This window comes from Balearica regulorum, chromosome 9 (genome assembly GCF_011004875.1).
Source record: "Balearica regulorum gibbericeps isolate bBalReg1 chromosome 9, bBalReg1.pri, whole genome shotgun sequence".
In the NCBI taxonomy this organism is placed as follows: domain Eukaryota; kingdom Metazoa; phylum Chordata; class Aves; order Gruiformes; family Gruidae; genus Balearica; species Balearica regulorum.
Window position 1 is genome coordinate 28,624,680 of NC_046192.1, and position 14,697 is coordinate 28,639,376.

A 14,697-nucleotide genomic window follows, 5' to 3' on the forward strand; every position below is an offset into this window, starting at 1 on the left:
AATTTCATTGGGTTCCTCTCCACCCAGCTCTCCAGCCTGTCCAGGTCTCGCTGAACGGCAGCGCAGCCTCCTGCTGTGTCAGCCACTGCTCCCAGTTCTGTGTCGTCAGCAAACGTGCTGAGGGTGCACTCTGTCCCCTGTCCAGGTCAGTGATGAATGTGTTGAACAGGATTGGACCTGGCACTGACCCGTGGGGCACACCACTCGCTACAGGCCTCCAACGAGACTCTGCGCCGCTGATCACAACCCTCCGGGCTCTGCCGTTCAGCCAGTTCTCGACCCACCTCGCCGCCCACTCACCTGCAACTGTGGTGTCCTGGTGCTTTGTATCCACCCTCGGGGTTTAACAATAATATCACGTACACTTAGCACTCTCAATATATATCCTGTATATTTAACATTCTATGCACTGTTGAAGGAAAAAACCCCAATACCAGCATATAGGGGTTTTCCCCCAAATAAATTATATCCCTTCAGTCTAACAAATGTGCAGATAAAATGAAAAATGTATAGAAAAGAAAGCGGTGCGATTTTCAACCTGATATAGAAAAACATAATTAAGAAAAGAGAATTTTTATTAGGGCAATTTCACTTTATTTTTTCCATACAGCAAGGTCAACTATAGCAGTAATAATAAAATAAGCATAAAAACAAATTGCAGCCCAGGACAGAGTACATAATTTGGAGCAACTACAAGCAAAAGTAAGTCTGTGATTACATAATAGTAAAACCAAGCACATCTGTCCTTTCAGCAGATGAAAGTTGCGGGGTTGCAGTGTAAGTGCAACTTCATTAATTATTCAGTGTGAGTACTGGAGAGATCAGATAAAGTAACGGCCCGATCGCTGCTTCGTCCAGCTTTGGCATATACGATAATGACAAGGTTTCTGGAACGCGTTCCATTAGAACGGTAACATTTCCCAGGGTCTGGGGTTTTTTTCACCTGCTAAAAGAACAGGACCACTACAGCAATAAAAAATAATCACATAACAACTACAGCTACGGTGTGCTGTTTGGTTTGCCTGTTCATGATTTAACTCTTTTGTGAAAGTCAGTATTTGTTTTGAAGAATCTTTTTTTGTGAACAATAAACCACTGAAATTGTCAGAAACTGGTTTGAATAGCATATATCTTTAATATATTTTTTGATACTTTAAACATGCAGTAGTTTTTGAATAATGTACGGAATATTTGATCCATGATTTCACCTTGATGGTCTGAAGTACCTGCTTTTTTTGCCTTTTTTTTTCTTTTTTTTTTTTTTTTTTCTTAATGATTTTCAGGCAGATTTGAACCAGTGGAGCTTTTGTCAGTCATGAGATCTCGGAAGGATGGCATATCTTTCCAGCTGAAAAAATCCTGGCAAACTACAAGCTGTCCACATAAAGCAAAGCAACTTTTTTGAAGGGGTATGGAGTGCTAACTCTGTGCCACTTTTGCAAGCAATTTTGTTCAGCCTGTCATTTTATTAGCCTTAACAAAACTCCTTGTAATTATAGACATTTTTATTCAAAATAAGATCTTACTATTATACAGGTTTCTCTCTTTTTTGACTATATACAGAAGTGCAAAAAGTCAACCTTCTCTCTATACGTTCCCACATGCTAAACTGCAGCATAATCAACCCTCAAGAGTTTGCACACACACACTATAATTCTTGTTACGTAAACTTTGAGTATTTGGATTATCAACAAAGTCCCTTGATCTATTGATTATGCAGCTTATTTATAACAAGGCCTGATATTCAGGGATTTCAAAAAATATTTAAACAATATTTTAACATTTGAAATGGATACAGTAGAAAATAAATTTTATTCTAATATCTAGGAACTAGATTTTCTCATAATAACTAATTACAAACAAAATAAATCATCAAAATATTACTCAATTGTCTGCCAGGATTGTTGCGATAGCAACAACTTAACTTCTTACTTAGCAATGATTATATAATTATAAGATATCCATATAAAAGATCTTTGTTCTTTTAATGAAAACTAGACAAGAACTAACAATGACTGACATTCTTACATTGTAATATTAAATCAGTAAAATATAAATCATTTAGTTAACAATAATACGAATACTCATATGACACTACATGTAAATTCAAAACTGAGTATGTTATGAAGAAAACTACTTTTTTTTGTATTTTGAAAAAGTCATCAGTAAACTCTAATAAAACAAAGTTCTATAAACTGAAATGGTATTCAACTGGTAATAGAAAATGAAAACAAGCTAATAAATGTAAGAAATAAAAACTACACTTTTAACAAGAAAAAAATAAGTAATATTCTATAATGTTAAGTAACTACAATAACATGTGAAGTCACCTATACTTTCTTAACACGATTGAAATTACATTGGTATGGGTTTTAACCCGTAATGTAATAATCTAAGGCTTTAATAGATGTACAGTACAATCAGTAAAATCAACACATCATTCTTATACTATAAAGCATCTCTCTCAAGCATAAAAACTCGCAGTAAACTTGGAAGTATGGAGAGTTCTAGAACCGAACTCGCGCTTCTTCCACTCCACGCTACGCTACCAGTGACCTGGCCCCCACTTCAGCACTTTGCTGAACAGAGCAAAAATATCCTTTACTAGCTGCAACATCCAAACCACAAAAAGGAATTCCTTTGGATGAATCCATTCTTAAAACTTGAATGCACATCTATTGTTTTGTTTTTATTTTGTAAAGGCTTTCTAAGGCTATAAGCAGTTAATCTGAACAAAAAAAGTCACATATAAAACTCACCCAAGTATTTAACCCACCCAATTTCTAGGCTAATTAACATCTCCATGTTTTCATGTTTTGGTTTGTCATGCATCTGATGTCAGTGCTTCTTTCGTCTTTGTTTAGAGTCACCGTGTAAAGCGTGACTTTGATGAAGTAAAAGTGAAACCCATCTCTGCAAAACATTTATAGTCCTTTCGACTTTCGACAGAGGCTATAAATAGAAGCAAAAGAAGTTCCTCAAACATTTGTTACTGTGTCTCAGAAATGGCTTGTCCCTTTCGTATATCATGTTATACAGTAAAATATGCATAAATATTACACTACAATGCCTTAAAATACTTTATATATATGTCCAGTATGGGTTAATTTGTACGGCTAGAGTATCTCTCTTGTGCTGTCTACTGTTACGGTAAGGAATAGTTGGCCATTTCTGAGACAGCTTTGGTTTGAAACAGAATGGTGCCCTTTGACTGATTAGTACTAGTAAAGTAAGTGAACACGTGATTCTGAAAATAACACTGCAGAAGTAATACTCTGATCGGATGTACAGTCTATGGCACTTCATGAGAATCCTTAACAACATGGTATTTAAAGCCATTGATGTGCTTTAAAAGATACACAGTTGTGGTTTTGCTTGGCACATTCATCTCTGTCAGATACCTCTCTTACCACTTCTTACAATCTATTACATTAAAAATATTACTCTTAAACAAAAATTACTGTGCATGCACGCTCTCATCTATAATGGCAATTTTAAATACAAGGTGCACCTTTGTTATTTGTAAACCTTGAAAGAAATAAACTTACTTTAAAAAATTATATCTTGGTCTACAGACGTACCAATACATAATAGATTTATGGTTACATCATCGTCTGTCTTTTCAAGGTGACATACATGATTATGTAGGAAACACACCACATATGCATATTCAAATCCATATGCATACTTCTGTGCTAGAAAAGATAGACAATGTTGTAGGTTTTAGACAATAAGATCACCTCAGCACAAATATCAATTAAATGTACAAAGTATATAGGCAACAGTGTGCAGTGGATTTCCAAGTTCTTGTTTCATCTTGTTAACATGCAATGTGTGGATGTCTTACTGCTGAGGGAGTTCCCGAGTGTTGCTTGACGGTATATACATTATGGCTAATGAGCTTGTCCTCTTCTCAACCCAAACACACTGTCCTTTGCTCTTTAGTTATGATCTAGAAAGGAAAAGAGATAAAGCATTTGCAACACAGTCATAACTTCTTGGCAGCACCACATCAGCCCAAACTTTGCACTTGCAACCGGGAAATCCGCCCCCGAGTGCCGGGGAAGCTTGCACCCAAACCCCTGCGGGATTTCCCTTCAGCAACGTCCTCGCAGCAGAGTTCACCGTGCACCCGAATTCTGCGGCGATGAAACGCACCAAACACGGGCCTCCCGCTCCTCCCGAGCCCCCAGTCGTGGGATCAGAGCCTGGGGACGTGCCCAGCGCCGAGGAGGCAGCTCCCACACGGTGCTGGTGAGCGGTGCCAGCACCCCGGGCTCCTCCCTGCTCCCAGGCTCTGCCGCCGCTGCCCTGTAAAACCCAGGAGCCCAACCAACATCTGAGAGGCACCGAAACATCCTCAGAAATCTGAGCCCTGCCTTCCCAAGGTGATTCTTCTGACTTAACTGCATGCCTAGGGTAGCTATTTCTGTGGTCTCCGTTGCCTGCCACCCCAGAGACTCCTCTGGAGAGCAAGCCCTCCTCCTCCTCGGGATGGTCTCAGCCCCAGCTGACTGCGCAGGGAAGCCCGGTAGCAAGTCTGGGCTGCAGATAAGCGGCATCCCACCCAAGTCACTCAAGCAGTTTAAAAACATTTAAGCTCAGCGGAAAGGAATAACTATTATTATAAACCCACTGTGGCAGATCAGTTAATCCTCACCCTAAGCAATAATTCCATTGTGGCCGAGCCGTTCAATACAAAACACAGCAGAAATGGAGCGCGAGGGAGAGAAAGGTAAGACAAATGACAAGCTGTCCGAGGGGAGGTGATGTGCTGCGGGCGGTCTTAACGACAGCAGGCAATTCAGTGACAGCCTGGAAACTACCGTGTGCTCACGGGAAGATACAGGAAAACAAACCTCTCGAGCCTGGGCACACAAACCTCGAGTTCAAACTACGCAGGATGAAAGGTCACAGTATAAAAAGCTGACACGCGCTATCTGCGGTCGCCGTTCACACCGACACACTGCAGGCGTGAAGTGCGCCTGCGCCGCGGGGCCTCTCCTTGCCCACGCCAGGAAAACACTGCACGTAACGCACCGTGGTCTGACAACCTGTGTTCTCAAGGAATCAGGCTGCAGCGAGGCAGATGACTAAACTTGTATTTTCAGAGATGCTGGCTTTCCAAATTTGGAGACGTTAAGATTAGTTCTTGCTCAAGACAGCTTAATGTAAGTAACCACCTCCCCTAGACCTGGCCTCGGCTCCCATCAGTGCTGGAGCCATCGTATTTATAGACAAAACCTAAAGCTCTATCTGCAGGCTCCGGTTCTGCTCTATGGGTATGGACACACTAATGCTGATGTCTGGCCCAACGCACTAGCCAGCGGGTCACTGCTAACACCGGGATCTCCACTCGGGGAAGAACGGCACGGCACTGCAGTTCAGCGCCTCTTCCCCCGTATCTTACTAATTGTCTTAGAAAGAAAATAAAAACATCCTGTCCCTGAAAAAGACAAATTATGCACATATAAACACACAAAAACTGCAAGCAACAACACATTGGGAACTTACTGTTTGATGACAAAATGTCTACATCTGTGTAACATACTTGTGGCTAGTCAGATGTTCGGCAGATATTATGGGTATCTATAGGTAAAAAATTTCAACAATGAGTAACACGTGCAATGAGCCGACCCAGAGACACAGCACTTTGCTACAGAACATAAGTTTGGAAAAGTGAGGATCAGCTGTGAGTTGGTGGATTTTATATTGTAACTATAAGTTAAAGTCAACTGAAGTGCTACAATAGCAACTTAAAACTGGAAAACATTGTGTTAAGTACTACTTGACAAATATAAATAAGTATTATTGGCCGTTTAGGAAATAAGAGAAGTTAAAATCTACAAAAGTCATGCAGTGCAGTAATGGAAAATAGCCCTTTTTGTTGGCCTACACAAAATTCTGTGCTTTCAGTGTATCATTTAAAAAGCTAAATTCTACAGCGGCCTCGTTTCAGTCTGATTTTGTGAAGTGCTCACTGCTTTCGCTGTCTTGGTTTTTGAATGCCAAACCTAAGATGCCCTGAGCTTGAATTTCACGGCTGGTGGAAATCCACTGCCAAGAAGAGCTGCCCGCTCTTCCCACGGCCGCTGTGGGCAGCACGGTGGATCAGCTGAAAAGCTAACACTCCCCAAAGCAGTGAAACAATTCCCAAAATGTTCGTCCACGTAACCAGAACTCAGCACGTGGCTCTCGAAGTGCCCCATCAACTCAGTTTCCCATTACAGAAATCAGGGCAGACTCCCCGCAGCGCAGACACCCCGCCCCGGGGGCCAGCCCTGCAGCCCCGGGGGCGGCGCACAGGCTGAGGTCCCGGGGGTCCTGAGCGGCACCGGGGCACCGGCGTGCCGGAGGAACCCTGCGTTAGGCAGGACCACAAATCTGGCCGGAGGGAGCAAACCGATGTGCCCACGTAGAGGGAAACACGCTGGGGCACACCACACAAAACTGATGTGTACCGTCACCAACGGCGGCAGCACCCGAAAGGACCGTTTCCTGGCGGATGCGAAGGCTGACCTGTTAATCCACACAAGGAAGGGAATGGGGTGGTTTCAGCTTAACTAAATCGCTTCTAGGTCTCGCTCTTGGTTTTTCCACCCCTTGCGCCCTCTCCTCCCCTAGCAACTTCACACAACTCTACAACATTGCCAACTTGTACAGAAACGTGCTTCAAGCATAATGAAGCTTCTCATACCATTTTTTTCTACTGCTGCAGGACAGGCTGTTGCACCCAACTGTGTAGAAGCATCAGGGACAGTGCTGTCGGAACATACCAAGGACCTTCAACACCAGTCAATGAAGATGAAGGGCCAGATCTTAAGACTTTTCGGCATGCATGCACATTGCACCGTGTGGCATTAAATAATTTCAGCATTGCTCACATAGTATATACATATATTCGTTATATATGTATATATTGAGGTTTGGCTGCAGTACTTTACTAAATGTGTTATGAGGCTCCAGGGAGGGTATGCATGAAATGGTCAGATTCTACAACAGAAAGTTTCCCTGTAATCTGTTTGGGAAAGTGCATGGTTATTTGGACAGAGATTTTTATTTTTTTTTTTTTTTTTTTTAAAAAGGATGTTTTTCTGTGGCTTGGCTTGTCCTCACCAGTCTCTGGACTTATGGAGACACTTAAATTAACTGAATAGTGCAGTAAATTACAATATTAAGATACTTTGGGCATACAGGTGGTTGCTTGTTTAGGTGACATGTATGCAGAGGTAGTCCTGCCTATAAACTAGCTTTCCAAAATACAAAGTCATTCTCACGCTAGTTTAAATCCATGACTGACATGGTCATTCAGCAAGAATTTCTCAAGAGCAGGAAGTGCTACTTGCTAAGTAGACTGAGTATTTTTTGGAATTGTAAAATATCCGGGTCCCTTTTGAGACTCGGGCTGTGCTCCCTATATATTGCTGCAATAGTGTAATTTTTGGAATAGTATTTTTGAGAGACCAGTAAGCAGACAGGTTAACAAAGAACGTGCAGCTGGGCGTAATACAAACTGGTCGTGCTCAACAGGTGAAGGTAGAAGGGCTCGAAGCCAACAACCCTGGACTCGATCCTGCGAGAGCCCCTGCGGCGAGGCCGGGGGCTCCTGGCTCTGCAGGAGCCGGCGCCGTCCCCCCGAGCACAGAGGGGCGTGCACAGCAGGGCACGGCACCGGCACTGCCGCTTACCGTCCAGCTGCAAACCTGGACACTTTATGACGGGATGTGGAACTTGTTTAAGGAGCTAGCTCTAACGACTTAGGGAGCTCAGCATGTCAGGTGAGCCTGCCTCAAAACCTGCCATTCATCTCCGGAATGAATTACACATACAGAACCACAGCTGCTACATGCAGAAGAGAACGTTTAGCGCCCTTCTAGAAAAGGCACATGTGTGATTCCCACTGAGCCGAGAGTAATACCTGCATCTGAGACCAGAGCTGATGGTTTCAGGATGTAGGCGATTCTAACTTCCTAGCAAATCTCAAAAAATAGGTTGGGTTTTTAGAGTCTTTTAAAAATTTTTATTGCTGCACCTTCAGCCAGATGTACTGCAGAAATCTGCATGTTTGACAACCCAGCTAGGTAAAACCACAAGCCACGATCTGTCCTCAGGTGCAGCTCCAGCTGGTGTATGTGGGGACTGCAGCTCCTCCGGCCCCCGCTGCTTATCTTTAGAGCATCGTTTCTGGAGGGGACTTTTAATCACTTATTTAGTAAAGCATTATTCTTTTATTCCTGAATTACATGCAAAGATGGCAACAACGGGGTAGCTATTTAGAAGTAAAACCAGACTCTAATGGACATTTTCCTAACTGAAGTCTGTCAACTGCAACAAGTGATCGGCCCTTTCCCAGCAGAATCACAAGCTGAAACAAAGGCTTAAAAGAAGTTTCTCTGTGGCCCATGCTCAACAAACATTTTTGTTTTGCTCTTGGAAGAGGAGAGTCAGGACATGTTCAGACTGCTCAATTCAGACTGTTAGAATTCTGATCCTGCAGCCCCTCTGCACAAAGGTTTTACTGGCTTTCACTGGAGTTCTGCACTAAAAGGAACTGTTGGCTTCACAGAAATAGAAATAAATAATGGGTTCCGTGTATTATCCCTTTCTCTTTACATCTCTGAGAGTAGAAATAAGCAGCATGGCCCGTAAATGTTAAGACTGAGTCAGAAACTCTATTGTCAATTATTTTTAGCATCAGAAATGGAACCGCAGCACCTTTTGAGCATGGACAAAGGCTTATTAAGCTGTGCTGCAGGTCTTAGAGAGAATGTGTAGGCCAACAAGAGGTAAAATCAAAACCCCCATGCTCATTACAAGCACCAATTTCAAGTTGTCTGTAAGGAACAAAGCTGTAAATTAGCAAACCTGGTTGGCTGTGGCTGTTGCAGCGAAGGGAACACTTGTGGCAGATGTTGTTGCTGCAGACACAGTGGCTGGCGTAGCACCGTGCACCATGGGAACTTTCGGAAGGAAAATCATATAAGCAAACATACAGAAGAGTGTAGCAGTATGGGAACCAGAGCGACACGTGGTAGGATAATTGAGCATGGTATTTATCACAGCAAAAAGCCCGAGACGTCATTGCCAGCGCGTGACATGCAATCACAGTGCAAAGCAGGACAACATTCCAGGGAGAAAGAGGAGAGGGAAATGAAAGAGAAAAAAAGGGGAAAACGCTTGTTACCATCAAATCAAGAAAATCGACACAAACAAGCTTAACCATTTCAATACAAAAATCAACAGAGTAATTTTTAAATGCCCTTATATTTACAAATTTTTGTCTTTTAAAAATTCAACCCAAATATTTACTGCAAACAAAAGTTAATCTTGTTGAAGGACAGTATACGTCTACGTGGCTATAGTAAGATACAGTCTTTATTTAACACAAGATAGTTTCTAAACACTGGAACTCATAGTCCAATCAAAATCCACCAAGGAACAATGTGCAATTCAAACTGCTATAGAAAATTAATGACGTCTATCTGTCCATGTCAATTAAATAAAACAATTGCATTTAATTGACAGGTGTTAGTGCAGGAGGCTAAGGGAGATGGATTGGCACAAGAGCTATACGTTAAAATCTAGCAGTGGATTTTGAGGGTCCGTGAGCTGCACCACAGGTTTAAGATAATCAAGAAACAAAGCTGGCACCTACCAACACTTGTAGCGGGTGTCATGCACAATATTGAGCCTGCCCATCATGCATTGCAACAGGAAGGTGGATTTGGAAAGGGAAAAGAATTAAAACAACCCATCACACGTGTAATTAGAAATTTCATTTGAACAAAGAAGAAAAATTGTTATTATGGGAACAGTGGCATGTAACTGTCAGCACAATCAAACCATACAATAGCACAGTGACCCATTAGAACTAGTCTTCAGTGAAGGGAAAAGAGCTGATCGAACTGTGTGCCGGTATATCGTGTTTGCCTTTGCAGCACCGTGGAATATTAGCGTGGCTAGGAAAAGCTTCTTTAGCTTTATTTTAAAGCTCTCTTAGTCTTAACTCTTTTTGCCTTTTGACATAAAGACGATGAATGGATGGCGAGAAGAGGCTCCTCTCTCCTCTCCTCTCCTCTCCTCTCCTCTCCTCTCCTCTCCTCTCCTCTCCTCTCCTCTCCTCTCCTCTCCTCTCCTCTCCTCTCCTCTCCTCTCCTCTCCTCTCCTCTCCTCTCCTCTCCTCTCCTCTCCTCTCCTCTCCTCTCCTCTCCTCTCCTCTCCTCTCCTCTCCTCTCCTCCTTTCCAGCTGGGGCCCTTCTCGGATGGGCTGGAGTGACGATCCCTCACAGAGCAATGACTTGATCTATACTGTTTCATTAGCCACAGCCCGACTGCTCCAATATTTAGGTAACGTACAGGGAAAACCCAGCTGAATTTGGCACGCAGTGCTTTTGTCATATCTGTGTGACCCCGGTGAGCTGGCGGAGAAGTGGAAGCGATCCTGACTGTCCTCTGCTGCTTGCTTAACACCAGGTCAGAGGGGTGGCTGCACAGCCCAAGCCTCCCATGCAGCTCATGGCAGCACCTAAGAATACTTGTTCAGCATTTTTTTCTACATTATGCGATGTATTTTAAGCTGCTGGTGTCTGGGCTCACAACCTGCAACTGTCGTTAGGCTCCACAAAAATAACTGAAGCGACAGCGCCTGGTGAATTCTGCCCTGCAACAGCAGGAGCCAACAGCAGTATGGTGTTTTGGGGAACATTATGGTGTCATTTTTTAAATATCACTAAGCTGGTAATTCTGTTTACTTTGCACAGCAAAATACCTTCCACCAGTCATTCTATGGAATGGAAACATTCTAGAAGACTGCTGGTGGGAGCCACGGCAATGGCAATGCTGCTTCCTCGCCACTACGTGACCGCCAAGGGGACAGGAAATTGTTTTAGCCGGTGCCAAGCATTGCAGTGGCTTGCACGATCTCCAGAGCATTTAACTGAGCAGGGAACAAGTCAGTCGGTGCAATTAGTGCTGGGGACAAGGTTATTCTCTGTCATCGCTGTATCGGTAAGGCTACAAAGAAAAGGGCATAATCATGTTTCCTAATTACTCTTCTATTTCTGTGCCATGGAAGAGACTGAAAATATTCACAAAGAAAGGTCAAAAGAAGGGTAGCTCTTCTGACTTCCACACGCACAAATCATGGCTCAAGTCAATGGGGCCACTTGCAAGATTAAAAAATGGAGCAAAATTTGGCTATAAAGTACAAGCAGTAAGTAAAACTGCTTTCTCAGTCCCTCTTACGACACCTCTGTGGTGTTAATGAGGTTACAGAGAAGAACCTTTGAGTTCTGTCTCTGTGCAGAAGTGCCCTATTTATAAGGTTGTACCTACTTCATTAGATCTGGAATATTACGTCATTCCACGCATAATTAGGTCTACATGCTAAAGACAAGTTAGATTTTCATAATGACTCCAAAATATCACCGTAAAGCTTTTCAGCTCAAAATTTTAGTCTGAGTTATCATCATTAACATTATAACCAGTGCACACAGTTTTGAAAGGGAATTGAAGCAAATGAACATAAGGCAGAAATGAAAATACTAGCTAGGGTGCAATAATTTGCAAGTATGAAGACATAATGCTGTATGACCCTCTTACCAGTAATAAAAATAATTTTTGCTATGACCTTAATATTCATCTTGACTTCAGGAGCTTTGACTGACTAATGAGAATGCATGAATAATAAATGTGCAGTTTCAAATGTTCCCTAGCTTTTCAGCACAAGGCAGAATTTTAATTCAAGAATGTGCTCAGTTAACTGATCATAACTTCACAACCAGATTATTTCTGCAGTGGAATAAAGCTACTTTTACAAATATTCTAGGTTTCCTGGTGTTTGAAGCATTTTTTTTCTCTTCTCTCCCTCGTATTATTCCCCTCAGTCTATTGATTCTCTTCAATCTACTAAATCCTAATTAAAAATATCACCAAGACAGCATAAGGAGTCCTGTGGAGGTGAACAGTTGTGCCTGATCTTTCCCTCCCTGACATGCGGAGCAGAGCAGTGTTTTTACGCAGCCCCAGAAGCCGATGGAGGGAGGTGCTTACACAGACGCCGCTCTGGGAAAGCATCTGTGCACCGAGTGAGTCCCAGTGATGAGCAAGTTCGCTCTCTGGTGATGAAGCTGCAGTAACTAAATAAACATGCAATGCGTTAACCTCATGGCAGAGGCGGCCAAAGCCTTGCCGTGGCTTGGCTTCGTGGCTCAGCTGCCCTGCTGCCATTCTTGCAGGTGCATCAGGACAGCAGCTCCTGGGAGCATCCTGTAAACCTGAGCCCTGGCTTCTGGAGGATTACGCTTCTCAAAGACCGTCTGGTCACCCGGTTTACAGGCAGGAACAGCCGTATCAGCACAACTGAGGAGACAGCGAGCTGAGGCACAGGATGGTAACAAGCACCAGGGCATGAACGTCATCTAGTTGCACATAGGAGCTCTCTATCTGCACGTACAGACATACCCCCGGCCAGCTCGCAGGTACTGCGGGACAAAGAGCATGTGCGGAAGTAGTGAACGCCAAGTAACCGGTGCTCTGCAAGTTCACAGCCCCACAGCAAAACGTTCGCCTGCGTGTCTGCCAAGGTGTCGAGTCGGCAGCCAGGACCAAAGTACCGAAACAAGCTGTGAACATCTATTAAGTTGTGCAGAGCCTCCTCATTCGGCAGACTAACTCCACTTAACTCGCCAACACCACAAGTGTTCCCAGTTCTTTCCTGCAACGCCTTTTAGACTCCTCTCTCAGTCTGGGGACAGCTTCCAGCAGCCAAGGTTTCTGGGAGACATCAAGAGGGGAGCCGTGCAAAGAGGGAGTTTTGTTTGAGAGCGGGGAGATGAGTATCTAAGGGCGTTTAATCATTTAAAGACTTCTGGGTGGAGTGCCAGTGTCCATCCCCTGGCACGGACGATCCCTTTGTTTGCATTCACATGCCCTTGCATACAGGCAGCCAGAATTAGGCCTTACAATTTAGAAGAGGTATCTGGGTTTGTCTGGAACATGAGTGGAAAACTCTCAAGGGTGAAACATCGAGAGGGAAGTGCCCTGCAGGGAGGAGGGTCCTGCCAAGATCCTCCGCAGGGGTACAGACCTGCACCGTGTAGGTTCTGCCAGTGTCCTGTCCTCCAGACCTGCTGCATTCTCACTCACTGCAGCTGAAGCAACTAAGAACACATACGAGTAATTACACTTTGGGTGCCTGAACCTGAAAAATGCCACTTTAATTCAGAGCCCACTGAATTAACCTGCTTCTGCTGCCTGGCAGCGCAGAGGCCACCCATGCTCTGTGCTCTCCCGTCCGTTCTTAGGGACGGACGGTGAAACTCTGTTTCCAGATGACTATGCACAAACAGGACTGATGCTAGTTAATTTTAAGTGGAGAAGACTAAGAATGGCAAGGTGGCAAATAAAATTTTCAAACTTTTGGGAAAGTACTGGATTGCTGGAAAGCTCAAACTGCTGCTACCTGAAAAATATAAAAAGAGAATTTATAGTAGCTCATGCTAAGAAATCCTTTACTCTTCTTGTTTAACTTATGCTAAACTTCAGTGGTCAAATGAAGCATCACTGCGCAAACCCCTGCAGGTTTCAGTAATTTGCTAGAGGAAGAGCTGAGGTAGGATGTGTGCAAGTGCTGACGTGAAAGGTCCCCGTCACTGACGTAGTGCAAATGAGATCTGACGCACAGGAACCACAGCCCCAGCTTCTAAGTTCAAAGGGCGCAATTCAAAGCAGCTCGAGTACTTCCAGAAATCATCCAGCCCCTCACCAATCTAATGGAAGCTGGAGAATTGCGTTTACGGACTACACCAGTTATGCTTTGCCAAAACAAATCTGTGAAATTGTTTAATATCTACAGGAAGGACTGGGATTGCACAAGCATTTTTGTAAGAATTTTAGTATGTGGGCTACAAACCTGATCTAAAGCTAACTCCATCAGAGTCTTCCTATGGACTCCAACAAGCTTTTACTAATATATTTTAGTGGTTGCAATGTATTTTTGGAACCTAAATAAGTTATTACAATGTACTACATCAAGCAACTGATTTTTGTGCCATTTAAATTATACATATTGGTTGTACGCCAGATGAAGAAAGAACAGTAAAAGGCATTATGCCGAATTCCTGGGAACGTGCTTGCCAAAAATGTTAAGAATAAAATCCTTAAATTTTTTTGGTAAAGATTGAATAGCTGTATTTTCCTTTCTCCACTCCCCTCAGCTAGTCTGCATTACGAAGGGCTGTCCTCACTGACTCCTTCCAATTTGTTGAGCACAGACCTACCAGACGTCCTCTGCATACCTCCTAGAATGACAGCGCTGATTTACTGTGGGTTCATATGTGAAAAACTAACTCAGCTGTGTCATACTAGATAATGGATTTTTTTCATGAAGTGCTGTTTGGAGAACCAAAATATATATATTCCAACTTTAAGTCCCATCACTTGTCCTCTGAAGGGATTTCTGCTTATGTAAATAGTACAGGCACCAATTCTTCAGCAGTTACACTAGGACAAGTGCAGATTTGATCACTCCTGAATAAGAACAAGTGCACCTCAGTTCTGCTTAGTCCAAAATCAACCCTGAGGCTTCAGCGTAGAGGCCTGAACCTTGGTTTCCTGTGCTGGTTCATGATGAGCCTATCTGCGAGACTGCCTGCCAGTGTCTTTTATGATCACTGCACCATGACTAAAATCAAAACC

The 14,697-nt window shown here is 43.3% G+C and overlaps 1 protein-coding gene across 30 annotated transcripts in view; it reads right to left on the reverse strand.

Moving 5' to 3' along the window:
* Positions 1 to 1,112: 1,112 nt before the first annotated feature.
* MBNL1 (muscleblind like splicing regulator 1) overlaps positions 1,113 to 14,697 on the reverse strand; it is a 106,853-nt gene continuing 93,268 nt past the window's right edge. For 12 of the 30 annotated variants that reach the window (XM_075761756.1, XM_075761753.1, XM_075761741.1 and 9 more), the window contains 3 exons: positions 8,866 to 8,960; positions 5,515 to 5,589; positions 1,488 to 3,952 (listed from right to left, as the gene is read on the reverse strand). In XM_075761756.1, the coding sequence (XP_075617871.1) occupies positions 5,533 to 5,589; positions 8,866 to 8,960 (152 nt within the window). In that variant the 3' untranslated portion in view covers positions 1,488 to 3,952; positions 5,515 to 5,532. Of the gene's footprint in view, positions 3,953 to 5,514; positions 5,590 to 8,865; positions 8,961 to 9,655; positions 9,692 to 14,697 lie in introns of all 30 variants that reach the window. The other 18 variants (XM_075761754.1, XM_075761750.1, XM_075761738.1 and 15 more) reach the window with 6 other exon arrangements.